The following is a 19,698-nucleotide window of genomic DNA, read 5'->3' on the forward strand; positions in this document are numbered from 1 at the left end:
TTCAGCCTGAAGATTTCAGAGAGGTAAGAGCTCTCTAGTGGCTTGGCTGCTTTTCTTTGCAGATCTTCAGGCAAGCTTTATTTATTGAAACACAAGTAATATACCACTGTACATGTGCTCATGTTCTGCCTTATTTGAGACAACTTTCTTTGTTGTTCATCACTGCTTACACCAGGAGAGATGACCCACGAGATTCCCGAGTATTCCAGATGCATGTTGCTGCCCATGGCAAGTTCTCATGCTTGCATGACAAGCGCTTTACCAACTGAGTCGGCTCTTCAGCCCAGTTTATTTTTAAATATAACTAAAAGCTTTTACTGAAGCAATGCATAAAAGTCTTTTAAATGATATTAAGTTCCTGCTATGTGCCACACTCCTAGCATGTGCCTTGTCATTTCATCCGCATGCTTCTTGTGTGTGGAATGTTGTGTGTTCATGTTATGATCCTCAACTATAGCCAAGAAGCTGCTTCTGAGGTTCTGAGGGGTCAGATAATTTCTAGGCAAAACACAGATGCAGCAGATAGTAAAGCTAGGATGCAAAGCCACAGTTTTCTCAGATCAAAGCTTTTCTCCCCATATGGTATGCTGAGCTGTAGGGTTTTTATTTTTTGTTTTTATTTTTTTGGCATGAAGTTCAAAGACTTATTGGCATGTATGAGCTGCTAGATAGCTGTGGAGAACAGAGCCTAGAAATTGAATCTTGCTCTTGATCTGAAAAGGTCCTCCATTTAACCCTTATGTGTGTTAGACAATGGGGAAAACATACTCATTATGAGAAACATACGCATTGCCCTCAAGGATGTGCCAGATTTCTTCACAGAAATGAGAGACTCAAGATTGTCCCAGCCTCAAGAAACTTGACTGACGAGGGAAATAAGATTCATAAGACAACCCCAAAGGAAACACTTTGATATATACTTGAAACACTATATAGAGTTGTTTAAATAAAGAGAAACGTCACTCTAAGTAATAGTCTACTTAGACAACATCATAGTGAGGTTCTGATGAGAAAACAGGGAGACAAAAAATAAGAGCAAAGTTTAGGAAATCGGTTATTTACTATGGTCCACTTCTAAATGTCCATTATAGGTGAAGAGACTGGATGCGTATTTGTGAGTGTCTTATATGTTGGTGCACAACAGTCCACTGACAATGCTCAAGAATAGATGGAATAAAATGATGGCTGTATTTGGTTCTTCCTTTTTCAAGTCAGGATCTCTGCTCACTTCTAACTATGACCAGAGGTCATAAAGTGAAAATTATGGCTTCTGGTTTGAGATGACCCCTTGAATGTTCCTCTTTTATACTTACTACACATCGAGGGGTTGCAAAGCCTAATGTCCACTTATAGACATAAGGGTACAACTTACAGAGCTTGCCTTGTTCCTGAGCCCTCGGTTGTATGACAGAAAGTTGGGACAATTTTTTAGGATCACAATAATAAATTGGAAACTTATGAGAAACCCAAAACGAAGAACCACTCTGAGTAATAATATTGCAATATCCAGTGAGTTCAAACCCCACATGTAACCAGCATATTTCAATACACTAGGTGGCAGCAAATAGGTGTTTAGGTATGAAGTCAGTAGAAGGCAGATTGGAAACGAAATGAAACTGACAGTTTGGGTCTAATGCTGCCTGAATAAAGTTTCCAAGGGGATTAATCTTTTGATGCTCTCAAACAGGCATGGTAAAGTCATAGGTCTTCTTTACCAAGGTTGCCCCTTAAAACCTTGTAGACTACAGCTACAGCTTGGAGTTAGGCGACTTCTGATTCCTGGGGGAGGCATGGCAATGGGCTATACATTTCAAGAATGTTTTCCCCGGCTATAGGAGAGAGAGTAACAATCAGGAATGGACAGACATGGAAAGTGAGGTTTAGGGAGGCGTAGTGCAGGATATGCCCCAGAGTCATAGGACAGAAGAAAATGTCAGCAAAGACTGGCTGTGGATACTGGCAACAGAGATATTTGAAATTAAAATGAGAGTCTATGCTACATTCATCCATAGGGACCCAAAAACATTACCTAGTGTCTCAAGGTGGTTATGTCTGGTGATCCATCATTACAGGACAGGAAGAAAATATTAAAATATATTTTATGTGTTATTTATCTCATGCAGAAAAAAAATAAAGAATGATTTCTAATACTGAGAATCAGACTCACACAGAATCTTCACTTAGCCTACGTGTGTGTCACATTTTCTATGAGAGGAATTTCCCAGAAAAAGTGGGAGGGTCATGATTCAGAGTGCTTGTTCATAGAATCAACTCTTATCTCCTCACATAACGGAAGCTTTTCAGGCTCTTGGCCGATTCAAAGGATATAATGTTGTTCAGCTATAAATGTTTTGGAACACATAAGTAGCCCAAGAAGATTCATGCAAAGAAACCTTGAATTAAATTGAACTGGCAATGCACGTCCATTAACAATCAGAAAGCAGCTGATTGGGAGCTTTTTGCAGAAGAAGCTCTCATGAGCTCCAGACACATCTGATGGGACGTTAACCTCCAAGTCAGAATCGACTTGGAAGAAATAGATTGACTTCCATTCTTACTCTGGATGAACCTCTGACTTGATGGGTAATCGCAATGCCTTTGGAATAACACACAGATGAATGAGATACAGACTCAGCCTTCAAATTGCTATTTTATAAACCACTAAATGAGATTCTATCTTCCCAAACAACTAAACTTGTTAATGTGCATTGTAAGAAGCATTCTAATCTAATAAATATTAAACACATTTCAGAATATTATTTGGTTCAACTATATACAAATTTTAAATATATAAACATATGCATATCAATTGTGATATCAGTTGAATTCAGGGCCTTGTACATGCTAGGAAAGCTCTCTATCACTTAGTTATATTATTACTCTATAAATTTTATTTTTATATAAGTCTTATGATAAATACACACACACTAAGTGTATGCAGTTTCTAAGCTTGTGAACATATAAACTATGACTATATGTTAAAGTATTTTTACTAATGGGATACAGAATCCAATTTTTTTGTGACGTATGATAGCTTAATATATTTATAGATAAATAAGTAAAATGAAGCAAGAGACAGAGGCTATCTGACTTTCCATTACTATTACAAAACACCAGAGGCTGGGAAAATTATGAAAAAAGAAGATTATTTATCTTGCAATTCTGAGATTCAAGATCAAGGCTCTGACTTCTGCTGAGCTTTGGTGAGGGCTTCATGGTGGATGATAAGACAAGGTTGGGAGTGAGGGTGAGAGAGATCTCATGGTAACACAGGAAGTCAGAGAAACCGGAGAGTTAGTGCCACACTTATTTTTTTTTTTTAAAAGAACACCTTTCTTGGGAATGAATTGTGATTCCATTCCAAAGTCAATGAATAACAATAACCTAAGGACCTTATACTAAACCCAGCCTTTTAAATCCACCACCTTATCATGCCGTCATATTAGCTACTGAGCTTCCAACATGAATATTTTTGGAGCCCTACCATGTAGAAACAATAGCATCGCTACAGAAAATATACTGTCAATTTGTTATTTAAAAATTACTATTTTATTCTTTTTGGCTTCTAAACTTTCCCCAGATCACCAAACATATACTTATGTGAATAGAGCCAAGATATAGAGTTGAGATTTTTATCCCCTTATAATGCTCCAGATACCTTCGTCCTTAAAGGACTGCTCTGTTGGAAGCAGAGTTACAGGAAATATTAAAAAGGAGGTACCTGCCCATCAGATAAGATGTAGCTATGTATACAGGAAGGGAGCAGGCATCAAAACAGAGCAATACTCTAGTGTGAGCCAATCACTTTTCTTACCATGAAATCTTGTCAGATTAAGTAAAAAGAATTCTTAAAATTGTCTCCAGTATTTTGTGCTATATAAGGAATGGCTTAAGTGAAAGTTTCGCACAGGTATAAAGAAATCAGCTTGCTGTTATGAGATGGACACATGGAGAATTTCCCTTTCGAATGAGGGGTTTCTATGACTATGATGATTTTCTTGCACACTGCCTTTCTTTTGGTTCATTCCCCCCCTTCTCTCCCTTCTTTCATTTGGGGGAGAGAGTCTCACTATGCATGCCTGGATGGCCCCATAACTCACCATGTAGACCACCAGGCTGACCTCAAATTCTCAAAAGTCTGACTACCTCTGCCTCCTGAATTAAAGGTGTGTGCCACCACACCTGATATCTTTTCTTTGCAGCACTTTGTTATTGATGGTAATGGCTTATACAAACTCGACTAGACAAAATCTATGCCCTTCCTGTGAGCCAACGCTTGACACATGGGCCTGGGAGTTTAAGCCAGAATCAGCAGAGGAGCTTGTTTGCCCATCATTGGGCATGTGGGCTCCACCCCAGACCCATTGCATTGCTGTAGCTGGTAGACAGCATGGGGGGGTCTTTGTTTTTAACGCCTCTTCTTGATTTGTGTGGTTTTCGGTCTGAACTCTCAGGCGAAATGTGCAGTCTGCTAGTTAGAAAAGGAGGCAAGTCATGATCAGAGGTCTCTTTGCTTGTGTCAAGTCAGCAGACACTCATATTTGAATGGTAATTAAACTCACATGATATGAGACAAAGGCTGTAAAGATGTAAGTTGTACGATGTAAAGCAACGTGTGGTTATAAAGGGAATTAAACACTGGAACTGGATGCATTAGAAGAGAGACTTTAAATCTTCCTTTTGAAATAGACATGTATGTGTCTTTGAGATTTGTCTGTCTACACAGAGGCTGGATCGTTCCTACACGCAGCTGAATGTTGGAAGCATTGAAAAAACTCAAGACACTTAGTTCAAGATAACTACAGAAGGAGTCAGGGTTATGCCCACTTAGAAAAGCATGACTGAGTCTTTGAGAAGTTAAATGTTTTATCTCCACAGAACTAGAAAGAGGAGGACATGGATTCAAACCAGATCTCTGAAATTCATTGGTGAGTTTTCAACTGCTTTTTATCTACTGCTTTATCTACCTGTATGACTCTAAATTCAGGGTAATATTAGTAAATGGATGAGGAGAAGTAAAAATATAGAGAAGATAGGGAGAGAGAGAACGGCTAATGTGTATGACATGAAGGGAATAGAAGCTATTTTCTTGGGCTATTAGTAGAACCCAAGCACTTTGTTAGAACAGAGGGGCGTAATGAACCTTTCTAAGCTGATGACTTAGTAACCTTGAAGCTGTAGGTCGACAAACAGGAAATAGTCACTTAGTTTGGACTAGAACACAGAGTTCCTGTTTCAAGGGAAATTTTATAGAACGTCAACAGCAGCAAATGTTCAGATCAGCTGCTGAATTTCACATTTCCATTGGCAGAGAAGGCTTAATACCCCCATCTCCAGAGAGCAATGCCCCATCACTGATTCAAGAGCAGTATCTTTGGGTTTGGAGATATAGTGGTCACTTCTGATACCAACACAGATGTCCTGGGTCTCTTCCCATGCTCTAATTTTAAATGCAGCTTTATTGACAGATTTAGGTGGGTCTGAGTACCGAGGCCCAGGGTAGCTGTTATTCCCTGTGCCAATGCAGCTGAATTACATTAGCTAGCATGCCCAAAAAGCATTTCCCGTGACTTTTACAGTTTTAGAAAAACAGAGAAGGAATGGGAGTTCTGGGCGTGGACACCTCGAGTGTGAGTCCTTCTTTAAACGATTTCAGAAAACCAGTCTTCAGTCCCACAAGCTGAGTTTCCTCCAGATCAACGAAATGCATACGGCAAGAGTAAACTTACAGAATTATTGTGAGCGAAGCTCTGAATGGTGCTGGTTTAGCAAATGTTTATCACCCCTCACCTAGAAAATTTGGTTACCACAATTCACACCCTAAAGTTAATTCTAACTTTTTCTTTTTCAGGTAACGGATAATGGTTACTGTAATTCGCTATGCTCTCTGGTGATCCTTTTGGTGTATTATCTTGGCCAGTCCTCTCATCAAGAGTATCGAAGGGAATTTGGTTCGAAGACCTTGATCAAGAAATAAGAAAACCTGGACCCAAAGATGGGGAGCATCATTGCTTGGAAGTTCTACCTCAAGGCTCACATTTTCAACTTCTTACCACTACGTGAGTCTAGATGATGATTTCTGCAGCAAGAGCAGATAGAGAGGCTGTGGACTAGAGTAGCACAGACTGGGGACCCCTGCATTAGAGTGCCTGGGTGTCAATCACGGATCGGCATCGCCTACCTGTGTATACTTTGGACAAGTCACTTCTCTCCCCTGGCCCTCCTAGTCTAGACTTGTGTTAGATGTGGAAAGCAGCATCTACCTCGGAGGCTTGTTAGGAGGACTCCTAGCTGTTGGAAGGTGTTGAGAACAGCACATGACCAAACAACTGTGATGATAAACATGTTTTCCAACAGTGAGTTTGGAGGTAAATCTGTTTCTTGCTCCTTTTCAACACTTACGAAATGTCCTACAGGTTTGCATCAGATAATAGTTCTGCTGGGGTTTTATCAATTGCAACACCTCCGTGTTTTCAGGACATAGGAACTTCAGCCTCTTTGTGATATGAATGACACTGAGATTCATATTAGATGCATGTGAAATCACAGGGTAAGAAAATGAGAAAGAATGAAAGCATGGTCTTTACAATCAGACCAGAGTCTCCATCTGAATCCTAGCTCTACCACAAGCGAGTGTTCACCCCATGATACGTAGCCTGCAATTTTGAAATTCATGCTATAGTTGCTATGTCAGATTTATTTTTAAAGGCCACAAACCTCAAGTTCAATATATAAACATTTGAAAGGTTATAATTTACTATAATTTTTACAAATAATGTGATATAAATTCTGGTACTTTCATTTAATCTCAAGATGGGATAGAGACAATATTTCACTTAATTTTTATAGTGAGCAATTCATCAAGTTCAAAATTTAAACTTTCTTCTAGCCTCCCACGCCTTGTGGTTTACAAAGTAGAAAAAAGTAGCATCTACATGTCCCTAAGTGTAAACTACAGTGAATCATGCCCAAAATATCCTGTAGAATTTAAAATAGTGTATTTATATTTTGTGTTTTTTGGATAGCTTTGGAACCAGAAATTTAATACAAGAATGAGGCAAATATATTACAGCCTTAGCATAGAGAAATCACATGGAAGTGAGACTATAAGTTTACCAAATAAAATGGCTTTTCCATTTTAATAAAAAAACCACCATCCATATTTTTTATAGTAGTCCTCTCTTCCTCCTCCAAGTTACTTAAACTTAACAGATGAAATAAGGGGACTAGGTGGAGCCTGAAGTGCAGAGGGAGACAGTGAGAGCAGACCTGTTTGTCCCAGTGTGCCCTGTAGTCCATCCAAGAGAGAAGCCTTTTTTGGCCCTTGAGTGTCTGCCCACTTAGAGCTCCTGGGTGAGGCTCCCACTCAGCAAGTTAGCACACAGGGAAATCTCTTTTGTTTTAAGGTTTCACTGGCTATCCACTTACAAGTAAGCCTAGCCTTGAGAACATGGAAGCTCTCTGGCATTCTTCTTACGTGCAAGACACGAGAAAGCAATGCAAAGATTAGAAAGTAGCTTGTGTAGAATTGGAGGGTAGTTTAAGGTTCAACAGCTACAAATAATTAGAGCCTCTGCCTTGGATGTGATGTCTCAAGAGAACATGAGCACCATGATCTTTTTATTACCACAGAAGCTCAAACCTTGTCAACATCCCTGAAATCCTCCTGGGATTACTCGCTGGGTCCTTCATTCATGCTCAGGTGAAGATATCAGGTAGAACTTGTTATCTTTTCCTCCATCCAACAGCTTCATTTCCTTCTCAGCAAAATTCCCATGGCGCAGATTTAGATGGTTCCGTTCCTGTTGTCTCAATTAAGGTCTAGAATCCTTCAAACTTTAAGGTCATGTTGGAGTTTATGGTTTGCAACTAATGACTTTATAATGCTCCAAGTAAAAGCTGTAGCACACACCTGCCTCACTCCCCACACCTTCTACTTCATTGTCATACGTACAGCTATATATCTCTGCATACACATACTTTTTTGACTTTGCTTATTAGAGAAAACATGATAGTTGTCTTTCTGAGCTTGGATTATTTTTGTTTAATATGGCAATTTCCAATGTTATCTATTTTTATAAATGGTATGAATCCATCATTCTTCTGTGATGGGCAATGAGGCTGGTTATATCTTGGCTACTGTGTGCAATATAGTGTTATACATGAATATGCAGGAGTATTCATGGTGTGCTGACTTAAATTCACTCATGAGTGTATACACTGGAGTGGCATAGCTGTTTTATATAGTACCTAATTTTTCAGTGTTTTCTTTTCAGAAAATTTAGTTGCCAAAATGGTTGCAAAAACTCATGTTCCCAACAAAGAGAGAGAGAGAGAGAGAGAGAGAGAGAGAGAGAGAGAGAGAGAGAGAGAGAGAGAGAGAAGCAGTAGGGGTATGGCTGGGATAAGAAGGATGATCAGTGAGGTAAGAGTGGGAAGGAGGATGGTGGTGATAGAAAGTAAACATGATAAATGTATGGTTATTTGTATATAAGAAAAATATAAAATCAAGAGCAAGCTATATTCCATGCTTGTTTGGTATTCAAAGAGGAAGCTCCCTTGTATTGTACATTATCATCACAGTCACTAAAGTCACAGATTTTGTTTCAATGCTAGCAGTAATCTTATTTGATTACTAAGTTAAACAGGTTATAATTCAGTCCCACACTCTTCAATAATGTGATCTTTAATACATCCAGCAGTATCATAATGACTCAAATGATTCTTAAAGTTCTTCTTTGGAAATTCTCTTTAACTTCATTCATAATGCATCAAAGAAAACAAATCTTATTCCTTTTCAGTCCCAACCCAGTATCATTTAATAATGCAAGAAAAATTTTGGCACAAATATTTTCATTATCCATGACTGGCTGTTACTGGCTGTGTTCTTGTCCTTGCTTGCAAATTCCCAAGGCAACTGCAGATAACTGGCAAAATGAACAAAATACAAGCCTTTCATTGTTACTAGTGCTTTCTGTAACATGACTCAATAAATTAATACGCCTTCTTTCATGACTTTGAGTAATACCATGGTCTGCTAAGATGGGGACAATAGCTTCTGGCACGTTTCAGCAACCACTGCTGACCTGAGAGCTATATCTTCATTCTTTCAACTCCTCCACCTTCCTCTTTCTGCTCCCCAGGACTTTAAAAACCCAAACAATTATTTTATCTTTAACCATGCATATGTATGCTTGTGTGGGGGTGTAAGTATTTAGTGCTGGTGACAGTATATGCTAGAAGAGGGTGTCAGATGGCCTGGAACTGGATTTGTAGACAGTCATGAGACTCAAACCTAGGGCCTCTGCAAGTGTAGCATGCACTCTTCATTGCTGAACCATCCGGTCAGCCCAAATTTCGTTTCTCCCTTGTTTGTTTTTGAGACAGACTTTCACAATGATGGAGCCTTGGCTTTCCTGAGACCCATTTTCAAAAACTCTCAAAATCCATCTGCCTCTGCCCTTCCAGTGCTGGGTTTAGAGGTGTGCCCCATCACACCTGGCTTCCCTGGGACTCTGGATATGTTATTGTCATAAGTAGGCATTCTATAAATATCCACGCCCATTCACATGTAGGTTGAAGGTTGAAACCCAGGCAGAGGTCTTTTGACTAGGATAGAGATATCAGGCAAACACATCACCTTTCTCTATTAAACATCTTCATTTTGCTTCCCAGTCAAATCTCCACAAAGTGGACTTAGGAAAGTGAGCCTCTTTAACCTTGGGCCCTTTAAGATTTTAAAATCTCCTACTTGACAGTTTTGGTGGTGGCGCACACCTTTAATCCCAGCACTCGGGAGGCAGAGGCAGGCGGATATCTGTGAGTTCGAGACCAGCCTGGTCTACAAGAGCTAGTTCCAGGACAGGCTCCAAAACCACAGAGAAACCCTGTCTCGAAAAACCAAAAAAAAAAAAAAAAAAAAAAAAAAAAAATCTCCTACTTGTAATTACTTTTCCAACTGAAATCTACATTTCTTGAAAGAATTCTGGTTTGTTCACCTGACATTTGGCTGTCTACCAAAGTAAATTGGATTTTCAGGGCTTTGTTTTGTCCTCTCAGCCCAGTTTTCTTGTTGTATTCATTGGTAGCAGTTCAAACAAAGTCAACTATTATGCTTTCAAAGTGCTGCATAAATCAGCCTGCTCTGTGCCTCAGAGCACACTTTTCATATTTAATCAGTGTAGCTGGTCCTGATAAATCGTTTCATCTCCTGTGAAATTATCCTGCGTATTCTTTAGTGTAAGAGATCGAGGACGTCCTTGAGCAGGAAATAAAGCCTACAGAACAAGTGACAAATTTCCAAATATCCGTGGCCAAGAGTCCTTCACAGGGAACTCTCCTTTTTAGAAGGCTTCACCACTTCTTCAGTGGGACTTTATGGCTTGGCAAACATCAAGGACAGTCATATCCCACCTGGTGATGCTTCAGCCAGTGACCGATTGTTTGTATGGTGGCGGTGACTAGTCACCTTTACGAGTGCAAACTCTTAGGTTCTCATGTTGAGCAAAGTACCAAATGATGCATTTCAGAATGTGTCCCCATTGTTAAACAGTGTATGACTATGCTTTTTCCAAAAAAAAATCTCTTTTGCTAAGTATTTTTCTTTGCATATTAGTTTCATTCCAGCTTTTTTCCTCAAGCTCATTAACTAGGTTTTTTTTGTCTATTTATTTATTCTATTTATTTACAAATACATAGATTCTTTACAGGATTTAAATTGCTCTCTTTTATTTGCTTTGGGCATACCCCCTCACCTACTCTCTACATATTTTGCCTCCTCCCCTTTTCCTCCCTTCTCTTTTCTGTTAGTCCCCCTTTTTTACCCTAGACAGTTAAACTTCAACTCTCATGTTACCCATGCATACATAATTTTAAGCATCCATATAAAAATCTATGAATCACAAATGAGAAAAGAAGCAATGTTTGTTCTTTGGAAACTGACTGACTTTGCTCACATGGTGATTTCCAGTTGTTTGCATTTTTTTTTCAAAAATGACATAATTTTGTTCTTTATTGCTGAATTAAATTCCTACATATGTGAATTTAGTAAATATATGCTAATTAAATACTAATATAGTCACATTTTCTTTGTCTGTTTCTTTGCTGATGAGCCACGAGACTGATTCCCAAAAGTACGTGTAAAATTAGTGCCTCCTTATCAAAACTCCCTGACGGCCCTGAGATTGGCTGGGTTGGATGTGTGCATGTACTCTCCTCTGCTAGTGATTTGTCAATGTTTTCAGGGCTGGACAGGAAACAGAGAGAAGCTAACATCATGCTCTGTGGAAATTTTCATTCAAGGAGGCATGTATTCTTGTTGACTGACGTGTAGTTGAAGCCTCGGCGTTTAAGTGACTTTTCCAGAGTGGCATTTGAGAGCCGAGGTGCAGGCTCTGTGATGTCGTCTGTATGTTTAGTCAGACTGCTGATATGGCTCCTCCGTGGTGTTTTAGGAAGTTTCCAGAAAGGAAAGGCTATCAATACTGTTCAAGAAACAATTAATGCTGGTTTATTTGTGAGATGCTGCAAATATATGAAGTGAGAAGCTGCCTAACATCAGACGGTGGTCACATAAGCTACTGGTTAGGAACAAGACACGTTTCTACTTCTGCTATTAGATTCTTGTTTTCCTTCTCGTCCTCCCCTCTCTTCCTTATATATTAGAGCAGAGATACAAGAGAGTAGAATAAGAAGGAAAATGAAGTCTCCTATTTCTAGATTAACAGGAAAGCATGAGGAATCTAATGTGCAGGCATGAATAAGACTGTGGTAAAATCCTGGAATAAAGAGAAAGCCAAGGAAACAAGTTATTTCCCCCTTTATACTCCAAAACATATATAAACGTATACTCCCGATATTCATAATGACTGACCATGTCCACCTTTACTTCAGAGAACACCCTAAATACCTGTTTATGTGCCAGAAATATCCTGCTAACCTGATTCACCAACTGGAGTCACCCACAATTCCCTATGCTGTAGCAGCAAATCCCAGATTATTGTGTTTCACAGATTCCATCATTGCTTGTAAAGAACACATGTGTCTTTGCTACACCCATGCACAGGAAGGTGGAATGAAAACACAAATATTCCTATGTTGATAATAAACAGGTGTCCAACAGCACATGCCTTTGAAGTGATGGGTCAGGTTCCCCAGGTGAACCAACACTCTTTTTATTTTAAAACATTTTGTTGTTGTTGTTGCTGTAAATCTCATATATATACATGATATATATATATATATCATATATATAAATTTTAAATCAAATTTAAACTTATGTTTCAATGACCTGACAAATGGATTTGGTATTAGAAAGAACACAGTCAAGATCCATCACTATAGTAGATGTCATGACATCTAGAGCTACCTGATCTGTCTGTTGAAGAGGAAAGAAAACTGGATTCAGGGAAACAAACTTTAGAACAGCAGTCCATCAACCTCTGAAAAGTTCTCTTGCCAGGAGTCAGGAGCAAAGCAAGCTAGGGCGCTGGTCTTCCAGGCTTCCTTCTGCCTGTGATGTCACTCATGTGCCGTCCAAGTCAGCAAGCTCCCCTGCTCTCCATCTGACCTTTGCATAAGATCCATGGGAGCACAGGAAAGTTGAACAAAGGCAACATGCCCCCTGTAATTTTACTCTGGCCCCTGATCTTGTGTTATTAGCATACTCCAACGCCTTTGTAATGATGGGCTAATCAGTCTTGTTCATACTGAAGAGGGCCAGGAAGGCTTCTTAAGCCGCGTACAACGAAGCTCAGTGTTTTCTATTCAGATGGTTCTCGACCATAATGTCATAATTGCAGCATTTTTTTCGACAGCATCACCCACACACTATAATTATAGTTGAAGCCAAGGCTATGTTTACAGTGTACTAAAAGGGGTGGATTTGTTTCATTTTAAGGAATCCGTTCACCGCTTCTGTTGGTAGCTGAAATACATACTAATGAAAGAATCACAGTCCCGAAACAGTTTTCTGAGCAACAGTTTCAGATACCAAGAAACTAAAAGGGAAAATAAAACCCTAAAAGTCCTAAATCCCAAATGAAGAGGTGTACACACGATTGCCAGTCAGACACCACAATGACTCTTGATTTGAAAGTCAAGGGTGGGCAAGATTGTGGGGTTAGCATGCTGTTGGGGACTGTGGATCTCAGGGTTCCCTCACTTGGTCTGCCTTATTGTGCAGGTTATGGTATGGCTAAGCTTCTCTTGCCAGTTTGCGGAATTTCAGGACAGTAATTTTTCTCCTAGGAGGTGAGCATACAATATCGCCACTCATCCAATTAGAGTGTATGTTTATTCTACAGGTCCACTCATTTCTACATGACACACTTTGTACCCACTATGAGCCAGACATCCTTGCTAAGTAATCAGCAAGAAGAAAATAGAAATGTTTTCTCTCATGGGAATCTAACCTACATAAGAGTAGTCCTTTGCTTATCAGCCTGGTGAATAAAAGGAAGGTTTTGATGCCGATGAGTGGCGTAGCCATATCCACCCTATCTCACACACCATTTCACTCAGACAGCACTGGATTGAAACCTCCCATTTCCTTTCCCCCTTTCTTCCTCTCTTTTAAAATTAGATTTTCATACAATGTATTTTCATAATATTCTTTTCCTTCCACCAACTCTTTTCAGAGCCTCCCAACTCTCTGCGCATATGATGTTCTTCCGTTTTTCTCACTCAGACAATTTCATAATGAGTATCCTGAATTTGGGTCATTTTTACTCCATACTACCCTCTCTCCCTCCCCCTTCTCTCCTATTGGACCCCCCTTTGCCAACAAGCCTTTCCCTAATTTGATGACGTTTTTCAGCTTTTTTTTTCACCCACAGAGTTTAATCAGGGTTGCTGGCATGAACGTGAGTGGGGGTTGTTTACTAGAGCATGGACAACTTTTCAGTTGTTCCATCACGGAAGAAAATGAGTCCTCGCTCAACACGCATTAACAGCTCAGTGTCCCTCAGTGAAGGACACACGCTCCGTCTGTGCGGTAAATCTTCTGAAGGCTCTGAGAAAGGAGCTCTGGCCTGAGGTTTCTACAGTCAGGGATGGCCTTTCCATTTTGCAAACAGAAAAACATTTTGCAAACAGAAAAAGCGTGTTACAATGGCCGAACATTTAGCTGTGCATGCAAGCTTCATCTCTTTTATTCCTAGCGACTATTTCTAATAGAGAAGGCAGAACCAGAACCAAGTCAGCATTTCCCAGGTGCCAAACACTGTGATAAACATTTTACAGAATCAAGGAGCAGCCCTGTGGAGACACGGAAGCGAGTCAGCTGGGCTGGAGCTGCTTCTCTGGGCTTCCTCGTTAATGCGTTACCAAATTGAAGACACTTTTTTTTTTTTTTACAGGAAACTAAACGATGGCCACCTACATAAAATGGGTGTTTAGCATCATAAAATGCAACCCTACAAGAAGAATCATTTATGTGTTTGAGATAGGAGGTGGTATAATTTCTTAAAGAGACAGATAGGACATATTTTAGGCTTATGTCCTATGCTTTGTATCTTAATGATCCCAAAGATCATTGAGTCCTAGAAAAGCTGAAACAAACAGACATGGCTGGGTTCCAACAAGACTTCTTTATAGAATATGCATCTAATCTGAGGGTTAGTTTGGAACCTCTGTTTTGAACGATTGTTGACCTAAAGAAAAGAAAACCTGAGGTAACTTATCTTGTAACACAAGTTGTGAATTGTAGGTAAATACATTCTTTATAAAACTGATACTTTCATTATTGTTGCTGTTTCATATTGATAACATTTCTCTCAAGTATAACACAATTTTTTTTTTTTTTTTACTGTATTTACCCTTCCCTTCTAGGGACAAGTAAATCTTACTAAAACTTCAAACGATTCTGGGGAAATCAAACATCTACACAGCAAAGAAGAGTATAGGCTCCCAGCTCAACTCATGTGTACAAAAAATCCCCAGTTAAAAGGGCTCAGATGTGCACAAAAAGATCAAACTTTAGATTGCTAAGAAACACTGAAGAAAATACTTGCCTTGCGGTTGACCAATATATACTATATATTTTGGATCATGTGAAAAATATATACCCAAGAAGTCATACATTTACATAGCTTTTAAAAAAAGACATAAAGCCTCTTTACTCAGTTATAAGCACTCTGTTTAGAAATCAATCAACTCTTGAGTGGTTTTGGTTCAAGTGCATATTGGCTCACATTGCGTGCTTGCCACTAGGTTCCCAATCACTTGAAAAGTAATCCTGGTACTTTTGCTTCAACTCTTTATTAAGTCTGTACATCTTTCAAAATATATGCAGCGTAGATTCTTCTGTCTCAGTAAACATTGAGATTAACTTGTATAAAATACATGACCTACCTAAGGCAGAGTCAATACTTTTCCTTCAACGCATAACTGTATATGACCTTAAGAGCCCTGTTTATCATACACAGGAGCTTTGCGGACCAACAGCCTTTCTGGAATGAAAGTTGTAGATGTTCTAGCCTGGTGATACATATTCTCTATCTACCATTTAGAATCTGGGGCTCTTTGGTGAGTAAAGAATTGGGTTTGAAGTAGTGGAATTAACTAATCAGCAAATAAATAGGCTACCGGCCAGACCACAAAGGTTGTAACCAGCTGTGGGCTGCTAAACTTCCTGGAGTCGCTGAAGAGAGCTTGCTCACCACCTACTGGGGCCATCTAGGGTGAGAGAATGTTTATTTTGGATTTTATTCTTGAGCACGCATGCGTGCTATACTCTGGCAGAAAAACTATGCTAGGCGTCTGTATATAGAGTACGCGCAGGCACGCAACAATTTCCAGGGAAGTGCTTGAATATACTTAGCAGACTTCTAAAGGAAAGTGTTATTGTTTTCTATTTGTTTTAAATCCATCCCCCAAAGAAAAGGAAGAGTGCGTGATGTGTGTATCAGCAAAAGGACCTCCATTTTAGAGGTTTCATTATCATGTGCAGAAAGGGGGACTAGGTTTCTTATAAGTAAGGGGTAAATAAAGATTTAGGAATCAAAGGAACATTTAAAAAATGTTATGACTGGGTATTTATCTCATAAAGAGCCCTTATTTTCCATGTACTCCACGTGAAAAGAACACAGTCTGTAACAAAGTTCTGACCTTCATGTCAGGATAATTGTGGACTCTGTCTGGGTATTGAAGGTTGGAAAAGAGTCATACAAGTGAAGTGACTCTTCTTGTAGCTGTTTGAAGAGTTGTCTAATCTTTTTGTTTCTTCCTGAGTTGATCTCACACAGCTCAGGCTCACCTTGACTTGTTATGTAACTGAGGCTGGTCTCGAACTACTGACCTTCATGCTGCCACTTCCCAAGAGCTGGGTTGCAGACAAACCTCACTAAACCAGGCTTTATTCTTTGTTTTGCTCTACTAGGAGCAGATACCCAGCCCTGTCCCAGCATCTTCTTCACTCTCTGCTGGTCTGCTAGGAGTGCCCAGTAAGCCAGCATCTCTGTGTTCCCCTTTTCCTTATATATAGCATGCAGCTCTACCTGCCTGCCTGCTGTTTCTGAAAAGCAAGGAAGAGGGTTGGGAATCACCACTAGACTCCCTGGCATCGTCTGGAGATTAGGGCTGCATGTGAGTCAGGAAGAGTTTACCACTCACTCGGGTTCTAGAACGCGAGCCAACATAAACACTGCCTCCTTATAAACCATCAACGGAATCCATGTTTACTTACTGAATCACTGACTGGATCTTTTATAAACAAGCAGACTGTCAAGAATTCACTGTCAGCTTCCATGTCAGAACGTAGTCAGTTCTGCTTTCCTGTGTGTGCCCGGAGCCCAGGTGCCTTGGAACACAGGAATGCTGTGTGTTCTATGTAATACACACTGGGCAGAGCCGCACTTCCTTTATTCTGTACCTCATTTAGCTCTACTGTCAGGCAATGAGGGTATTTTTTTCCTTTTATTGACAATATTTCTTTTCTCATATAATATGTCCTGGCTACATATTTGCTACTTTACTATTCTCTTTATTACTCTCTTTACTGCTCACAGTTCCTCTCCACTCCCACCTGGATCCATCCACTCTCTGTCTCTCATTAGGAAACAAATAAGCTTCTCAGGGATGATAATAGAATAAAATAAAACAAAAACTCACGCACCAGAATAGTACAAATCAAACAAACAGGGGGAAAGGAGCCCAGGAAAAGGCTCAAGAAACAGATATAGACGCAGAAAACAACTTGTTCAAACACTCAGGAATCCCATAAAAATACTAAACTGGGAACCATAATATACCCACAAAGGGCCTATACATTAAAAAGAGAGAAGAAAAGATATAAATAATAAAAAGGTAAAATTAAAAAAAAAAAGAGGAAATGCCCCGACAGAACATTATGAGACAAAATCTTCAAAGACGCCTTTGCATTTGTTTCCTGTTGGCCGTCTATCTACGGCTGGGCATGCAGCCAACCCTAAGAGTAGCTGGTCCCCAGTGAGACTCTTTTGGAGGGAGCTAAATTTTCATTTTCAGGTGAAGGCAACGAGTTCTGAATGTTGAAATTATTCAATAAAAAGCAGTGCTTGAAGCCGAGAGGGTGGTTCACATTTGCGGGGGCAGTGATGGACTGGAAGCAGAAGCTGAGTGATGTCCGGATATAACAGTGATTCCATAGAGATCTTCTGTAACAGGCACCAACACTGGACTGTGCCTCTAGCTCCACTACCTGATTTTAGAGAGTGAGTTCTTAAACTGCATCATATTACTTCTCTTTGAGAGAAAGAGAATCACAGAGATTCCAAGATGAAGCATGTATATATTTGGGAAGACTAGGAAAAGTTTTGTATAGAGTAATATTTAAAAACACGCCTAAAGCACACACAAAAAATTCATGATGGACTGTTCCATACCAGGAGGAAAGAGGAAATTCTGGCGAAGGGGATATGATCATGTGAGGATGCCAGGAATGGAAATATGGAGGTTGTGGTGGCTCATTGTGAACCTTAACTTGAGCAGATTGAGGTACACGAGAGCAGAATACACATCCAGGAGTGTGTACAAGGTGCGTAGGGAAGACTGACGTGTGCGGCAGCAGATAAGGAAGAAAGTACTCTCCTGAAAGTGGGTAGTACTTCCCAAGAGGGTGGGGGCCCCAGTGGAACAAAGCTGGAAGGAGAAGAGAACAGTATGTGTCAGGCCCCACTTGCCATGCGTGAATGCTGTCGTTGCTGTTATAATCTGTGTTGGGCATTACTTTCATCTTCTTCAATCTTCTGATATGAACTCATGCCAGTGATAGCACCTTCATTGTTCATTATGAATATGATATGATATAATATATAAATATATATATATATATATACACACTCATATATTTGGTTCTGTTCTTCTAGACTACCTTAATAAACATACTAGACTAGATAGAAAAGACCTTAAAATTGGTGCTGCAAAAACTCTTGAATGCTTAGTGTGATCTGGTATGATGGTTGGTGCGCACAAGGCATAAAGAATCAGAATTACAGGAGGTAAATCGTATCACGGAACAATGGACAAAGTTCCATGGTAGAACAGAATGTAGAAAAACTGGGACTAGAGGATTTGTGGAACCTTTCCCATGAGTTGAAGATGGAGTTCAAGCTTGTGGATAAAGAGGAGATCATCAAAAGACACAAGGGGGTATGTGGTGGCATATAAAGAGAATAGATAGTCTGTATGAAGACAGCATTTTGAGGTACAAGGAAATTTAGTTGGAGAGACAAATTCTATCTTTTGCCAATGCTAACATTATATAATACTTCCAAATAACAATAATAATGTTACAAAAGGATTTGTAAAACAAGGCAATTTTCTAAATTCAACAAATTACTCCTGATTCACAATAAATTCTTTCCTCTCTGTAAGCTTGGCCACCCTGAGCATGTAAGCAAGCATAAGCAAAACAGAAAAATGAAGAAAGAGCTCTATAGAGAAACTGAAAGATAAATCCTGAAAAATACTTTTTGCCTATAAAATTTTAATTCTGCCACTTTTCCTGTGACCAGTATCCCCAATAGAGAAAGGGTAGCTGCTTGAATTATATTAACACATGGAAGCCATCAGAGCAAGTTAGTAAAACGACAGGAATTCTTACTTGTCCCCAGGTCTGGAATAATTCTTTGCAGAATTGGAGAAGCCCTGCCAAGAGTAACTGGTGTAACTGGAAAAGAAAGAGAAGAAAATCATTAGTCAACCTTGTAGAAACACCATCTGCTGTGACCCTGTTACAGCGTCCTTTTGGGATAACCAGCTCCCATGCAAAAACTCCCATGAAAATTAAAATTGTTTCTGTGCACCGAGAAGAACTTGTAAAGGCAGAGCAAATGGAAGCCTTTTGGTTGCCATTACTTCTGGTCCTCTGCCCAGACACAACAGAGAGCAATGAAAACAATTCCTCCATCTATCACTCGAGTCCAAACTCAGCTTTCCCCTTGTGCGTATGATGGGGAACACAAGTTTATTTTTACTTTTTAAAATCACAAAAACTAAAGTTTAGTAAAAAAAAGTTTATTTTTGGATATAATATAAGCGTGAACATTCTTAGGCACTGGGAAAACAAAAGGAGAAGTACACGATTGAAAAAGGGAGACACTGGAGTTTTTTGAAGGAAAAAAATGGGCACCAAGTCAGTCATTATAATGCACGCAGCTAGGAGCAGGATGCACGGAAAGTAGGCAAAAATGGAAAGTGGTTAGCAGGGACATCTTTCCA

At 39.6% G+C, this 19,698-nt stretch overlaps 1 protein-coding gene across 6 annotated transcripts in view; it reads right to left on the reverse strand.

Moving 5' to 3' along the window:
- Positions 1-19,698, reverse strand: part of Ghr (growth hormone receptor) — a 231,504-nt gene that overhangs the window by 42,219 nt on the left and 169,587 nt on the right. For 4 of the 6 annotated variants that reach the window (XM_050139023.1, XM_050139026.1, XM_050139024.1 and 1 more), the window contains exon 3: positions 19,082-19,147. The exons of the other annotated variants lie outside the window; for them this stretch is intronic. In XM_050139023.1, coding sequence (XP_049994980.1) covers positions 19,082-19,147 — 66 coding nt within the window. The remainder of the gene's footprint in view (positions 1-19,081; positions 19,148-19,698) is intronic. 6 annotated transcript variants of the gene reach the window in all.

The sequence above is a fragment of the Alexandromys fortis genome, unplaced genomic scaffold (genome assembly GCF_014885135.2).
Source record: "Alexandromys fortis isolate MF-2015 unplaced genomic scaffold, M_Fortis_MF-2015_v1.1 scaffold_37, whole genome shotgun sequence".
Classification (NCBI taxonomy): Eukaryota; Metazoa; Chordata; class Mammalia; order Rodentia; family Cricetidae; genus Alexandromys; species Alexandromys fortis.